Source organism: Astatotilapia calliptera, chromosome 18, assembly GCF_900246225.1.
Source record: "Astatotilapia calliptera chromosome 18, fAstCal1.2, whole genome shotgun sequence".
Lineage (NCBI taxonomy): Eukaryota > Metazoa > Chordata > Actinopteri > Cichliformes > Cichlidae > Astatotilapia > Astatotilapia calliptera.
This window is the reverse complement of record NC_039319.1, coordinates 9,424,172-9,430,327: the sequence shown is the minus strand read 5'-3', so window position 1 is coordinate 9,430,327 and position 6,156 is coordinate 9,424,172. Positions and strand designations below refer to the sequence as shown.

General features: G+C 41.3%; 1 protein-coding gene across 2 annotated transcripts in view; it reads right to left on the bottom strand.

The window, feature by feature from the left end:
* Positions 1-282: 282 nt before the first annotated feature.
* st6galnac3 (ST6 (alpha-N-acetyl-neuraminyl-2,3-beta-galactosyl-1,3)-N-acetylgalactosaminide alpha-2,6-sialyltransferase 3) overlaps positions 283-6,156 on the bottom strand; it is a 103,535-nt gene continuing 97,661 nt past the window's right edge. For both annotated transcript variants that reach the window (XM_026148581.1, XM_026148582.1), the window contains one exon: positions 283-4,367. In XM_026148581.1, the coding sequence (XP_026004366.1) occupies positions 4,178-4,367 (190 nt within the window). In that variant the 3' untranslated portion in view covers positions 283-4,177. The remainder of the gene's footprint in view (positions 4,368-6,156) is intronic.

Genomic DNA, 6,156 nt, shown 5'->3' with positions numbered 1-6,156 from the left:
GAGGATGTATTCTTCATAATATACTGTATAATGCATCCTTGGGTTTTCATCCAGTGTGCTCCAGCTGAGAACAATGCAGTGTCTGTTGCTCAGGAAATAACCAACTATGTGGCCTGCAGCAGCAGAAAAAAAACGACTGCACACAAACGAGTGCATCAACAAAAAACAAACAAACAAACAAACAAAAAAGGCATCAATGCTTAAATTAAAAACATGCCACAAAAGGAGGATTGGAGATAAACAGAAAAAAACAGCACTCTTCTTCCACTTGTGAGTAAACAAACAAAAAGCCTTCAAATAATTCATCAAAAAACCCTAAAAACACGTCAAACGTGTCTCACAGCAAGTCTGTTTCTTGTATTGATGTGAAGCACTTTACAATGTAGGTTGAAAACTACAGCAGAAATGCAACTGCCTGTTGGAGAGCTGCCAGATGACTGCACAATTGCGTGCTGAGCGAGATGTATAAAACATGTATGTTAAATGTTTAACATGCATGGCCTACTGTACCTATCCACGCTTCAGTGTCTATGGCTGTTTTTTCCCCACGGGAAGGAGAAGAAGCATGATTTCCAACTCTGCCGGCCCAGATTTCATTTTCATGCTCTAATACTTCACGTACATGTGGAGGACACTTTGATCCACTGCTACCCGTCGTGCTGGGATTCCAAACACCTCTTGAACACGCGCCATCCCCGAGGAAATCTGACCGCTGACCCTGCCTGTGTTACGGCCGTCTCCTATCCGCTGAGCTACACCGGGAGGAATTTAAAGCAGCGTGGTTTTACATTTTGCCGATGCTCTCATCAGCTGGGCTGACTTATAACGAGTGACAAGGTGACAACAGTTTTAAGTAGAGATGCAGAGCTTTCGCTGTGCTCTCTTGGACTGAAACATACTGTTGTTTTCAGAAGTGCATCAGATACACAAGAACGCAGAAAGCTTGATTTTACTGATGCGCTAAAACTGCCCTAAAATTGACAATAAAATCCACATGCCAGCTTTTTCCACAGCTTTCAATCACAGAAGACTGTCTTCATCAGGGGAAGGCTTTGCTCAGCTGTCATACAGATCAAGCAGTCGAAGTGTAATCTCAATAGGATTTCTTATAAGCCTGCAAGAAAGTTCTGTCTAGACCATGGAAATAATGGTTAGACCCCATTACTGTAACTTTCGTTCAAAACTTAAACTACTTTGTTAGTTTTTGACTGATTTAGGGATTCAAATAAATAAACTTGAACACAAAAAATTGTAACAAAAAGCAGTTTTCACGCATGGACTGCTGCACAGAACCTTTCTAGGACTAACCCAACAAAGGTGGAGGTGAGACTGCAAATGTCTAATGCAATTAAATCAGCCATTAGCTGGTCTTTAACCCGCCAGCTCACTTGTACAAAGGCTGTATGACGTGTGCCGATGTGAGAGCAGAGCATCTAATATTACATGCAGCGAGTGCATCATGTGTAATGCCTCCAGGAAGTCTTATTTAGGCAGCTCCCTCACCTAAACAACACAGAGTATTTCCAGGATGGCGAACGCATCTAAAACTGACTATTTCCTGCTGTGCGATACATATGAGGAAAGACAACTGTGGAAAATATCCCAACCTGATTCTCACAAAATTGTCCAAAGTGCATGTGTGAAAAACGGCTTCAGGCAAACAACACTGACAGAGAGAGTTTAGAAAACTGTTACAAAGTAAACTGTTAGAGGTGGAGCCTGAATGTCCTTTAGTGTACCTCTTCAAAGTAGAAAACTCTGAAAAAAGAAAAACCTTTAAAAGTACTTTGTGGAGTTTGTGACCTCTAATATTGCTGATATTGAATGTTTGTTTGTTTCTTTTTTTCTACGAGTGGCTCCACATTTTGTTTGTCACAAAATGTGGCTATGAGAGTGTTTTTTGAGTAGGGAATCCATTCATTGTAGCTGTTAAACCTCAAGGATACGCACAATGACTTCTGAATGTAAATCTAAATGTTCTTTATTGATTTAAAAAAAACTCCACAAAGTGCCTTTAATCTTGAGGTACATCCAATACCTTTGTTTTTCAAGGTCTCCAGCTACATCTTATGGGCCTTAAAAGCAGCTTAGATGTTGGGGGGGGGGGGGGGGGCTATAAGGCCAACAAGTTAAGATCAAAAATGAGTTTTTTATATGGTCATTGCATCGTTACAATTGTTTTTCCTACTTACTATCCGAATACATGTATTCAAGTTATAGCTGCCATGAGGTTTTAGCAACATTAAGCACCTTCTTAATCATTCCTGTGCCATCAGCAAGTACATTCAGACACCCATGTTCTATGTTTTTACAGGTCTAGAAGGGTTCTCACACAAGATTACTAGGTTACAAATAACTTACAGAGAATCTGAAGCACTGAATTTCAATGTGTAGGTGGTACCTGGTTTCAAATGAAATGCAGTGAGTGCAGAGTTGCCGAAACTCTGCTGATATGTCAAAATGTGACTTTTCACCCCCAAACCCCCATTTTTCTTTTAAGTGAAAGTATTAGAAAAAGCTACAAATGGACCTCAAAAAAATCTAATGGATTTCATGCTTATTTTCAGTCAAGTTTTAACCTGTAAACTTGACCTGCAAATCACCACATCAGTGCTCACAGACAAACAGCATAGCCTCCGTGTGTTGTTAGGCATTGATTTGCAGCAATTCTGAGACTCTGGATCTCAGCTGCAATCACCAGGGAGTGTTTGCATCGAGCAGTCTGTATTTAAAGTCTTTGAGTCGGTCCAGTCCTCCCCTCTGGGCCACCGCTCTGACCAGGACACTAATCACAGCCTCGGGAGAGGCAGTCTTGGTCACATCCACAGCTACCAGCCAGCATACACACCTCACCACTTCACTGATTATTCTTCACCGTCCTGGAACAGATGTATTCAAATGTAATGGCCCGAGCCAAGAGACACGCACGCTCCAACCAGAGACAAATGGGAAGATGCGTTCACGCAGCAAAGCTTTACACAAAGAGGCACAAAGCTGGATGAGAGTACGAGAGAGAGCATCTTCCTTTGTGTCTATACGATGAACTTCAGAGTATGTTGCAGGCACAATGATAACAGAATACAATTAACTTCAAATGGTTTCACTGCACATATAAATCTCTCTCTCCGCAGGGTCACAAATGACTTAACTCCTTCCGTAAAGACGAAGCTTCTAATTGCACATCATTCTGTGCGCTGTGATACTCACACTGTCAATTGGCACACTGTTCAAGAGAATTAACAATTTATCTCCGCGGGAATACATTAGCAAACTATCAGGACATCAGGCCAACACCGCAACATGTGTCTTAATCGTCAATTTCACAGCATTATAAAAAGAAAAAAAAATAACATAAAGAGGACACCTTTAAGTTGCATGTATGACCACACAGAAGCAAAAAAGCTGATTTACATCTCCACCTCTGGTTTACCTTCAAGTTTGACTGCAATCTGCTAGTGCTGTCTTTTTCTCGTGACCTTGTTTTGAAGCGTCTTTGAACAGAACGGAGTAAAATTGAATGTGACAGAGCATCTGCCTTCACCACTCGCTCAGTCAGAGATGAAGGCCTGAATGATACTCGTTATAGATTAATTACAGCCTGACAGAAGACAGACACGCAGAGGAAACAAAGTGGACGAGCTTGTCAGACGTCCAAGCTGATGCCACTCGCCTCCACGGTGGCAGCTAAGCGCTTCTTCTGCTACAGCTTTGAGAGAAAATGTAAATTCGGCCTCTGTGATGTGTAGAGAATACGGAAATCTGAGCCACTGAGGTCACTGCGAGTTGACGGACGCTTGTTTCTTCTCCTTTTTTTAAAGTTCAAACCATCCTTCGCTAGACTCACAGAGCAGCGAGCGGATCGATTAGTCAGTGCACAGCAGCAGGCCTCAGCTCTAAAATTCAGGAGAGGGCTTTAAATTCAAAAAAGCAGGAGATGTGTCATTGCTGTTCACATTGGTCAAACTTTTATGTCATTTTTTTTCTTTTTTTTGTATGAGGCTCCATGTGTACCCAACCAGGACTTTAAAAACAACCTTTATTAATAGATATGGGCTGGGATTTGGGCAAAAATGGCTGTGTGTTGGTTAGTGTAACTGCAGAGATTCATTTTGTCTCTGTGGATGATAGTTATGATGATGATGATGATAATGATGCTTCCATGCTGCTTCAGCCAGGGTCACGACAGCTGCCACGGTGGGTTGAAGAACTTGATGGCATGAGACTTTGCCCACTTGGCAAAAACGGACTTCTCCGTGATGAAACGGTGTCCTCCATATGGGGCACTCTCATGCAGGAGATACTCAGCACACTCATCTCGGCTGCCCGCCTCGTAATAATGGTAGGGAACTTTTTTGTAATCCTCTGTCCTAAAAAGAAGAAGAAGAAGGAGAAGATTATTTACACATTATTTAGACAAACTTTCATCTACAATTGTTTGGGAGTGGCACTATACCTCCTCTGCACATGTACAGACCATCTCTGCTATATCTCCCTGACTTTGTCTCCAAACGGCTCAACCTGAGCCGTCTGTCTAATAAACTCATTTCTAATTTTGGCTATCCTGGTCACACTCAGTGAAAACCTCAACATCTTTAACTTTGCCACCTCCAGCTTCGCCTTCTGTCTTTTTGTTAGTGCCACTGTCTCCAAACCATAGCAGTTCTTACTACAGTCTTTTCTTTCAGTCCCAAATTACCCCTGACACTCATCCTCACTGATCGTCAGCTGTTTTCTCAGTCTAGCTTCAACAACTCTTTCCTATATCATCATGATATGGGTTATCAGCTTTATACCTCTGTAGTTACTACAGCTCTGCACATGACACTTGCTGTTGAAAATCAGTACCAATAGACTTCTCTGTTCTTCGGGCATTCTCCAACAGTCTGGTTAAAAAGTCCACTGCCCTCTCTCCTAGACATCTCCATACCCTCCACAGGTATGTCACACCCATATCAGCTGCTTTCCACTCTTCACATCTGCCCTCACTTCCTCCTTCCTAATTCTCAGCATTTCTGATTGACCAATTTTCCTCTTCTTGCTCTCATTTTCTTCATTCATGAGCTCCTCAAAGCACTCGTTCCATTTTCTCAGTACACCCTCTTCACTTGGGGATGGCACTGCATATGTGGGAAAAAAGCTATTAAAAAAATTCAGCCCACTCCTCATCTGTGTCTGAGATCAGCTTGAGGCTTCATTAGCCACCACACATATTACATTCGAATTTCCAGCTGACCTGTCAGTGGTTCAGTTGCACTGTGAGTACTGTGGGCGGTAGGTTTTGACAAGGAAGAAGAATGAGTGTGTTAAAAAAAACATGATCTCTAGTTCTGCTGTGTCAATTCTGATGTTGGAGAAATGCACCGACATAGCATACAAACGTCTAACAAAAGTGTATACTGTGGTAGTATAGTATTAAAAATCGAGTAAACTAACTGCACTGTAGCCTTTATGAACATTTATGAAACTGTGATAAAGGCACCATGTGTGTATCAATTATTTGGAATTGAAATACTGACATCTTGTTATTAATATGAAAATGCTTGGGGTCCTAATCTTGCTTTTCAATTTAACTGATGTATTGATGGGACATGTTCAGCTTCGTGTTACATCAGTCTGCCTGCCTTTGAATTATCCATTAAGTACAAATCTTTTTGTTTACTTTTTTACACTTTGGTAACAGATTGTTCACCTCTGTACACCTTTGAATGTTGATTTAACCCTAACCCGAGAGTAATGTTCCTCAATGTAAAATCTGGAGAAATCGATTGGATGCTCATGATCTTTGGACCCTCACAGCCGAGCATTAAAAACAGGCGTGATTCTGTCCCATATCTCATACATAAATTTTAGTCTAGAGCACGAGATGTTCATGTTTTCCAAAATGAATCGAAATTTCAATTCATCTGACCCCAGAGCAGTTTTCCACTTTTATGTTTTGTGACTCCAAGAGGAAAAGGAGTATTTGGCTTGTTATCAGTGTTCAGTTCAAAAGTCTGATGTTATGAGAACATCACAGTCTGTAGATTTGGCGGCTTATACATCTGAAAAGACACCATTAATGCTGAAAGGTATATACAGGTACATACTGTTTGCAGTCCAGATATCTCACCAATTGAAAACATTTGGAGCATCATGAAACAAAAAACATGACAAATG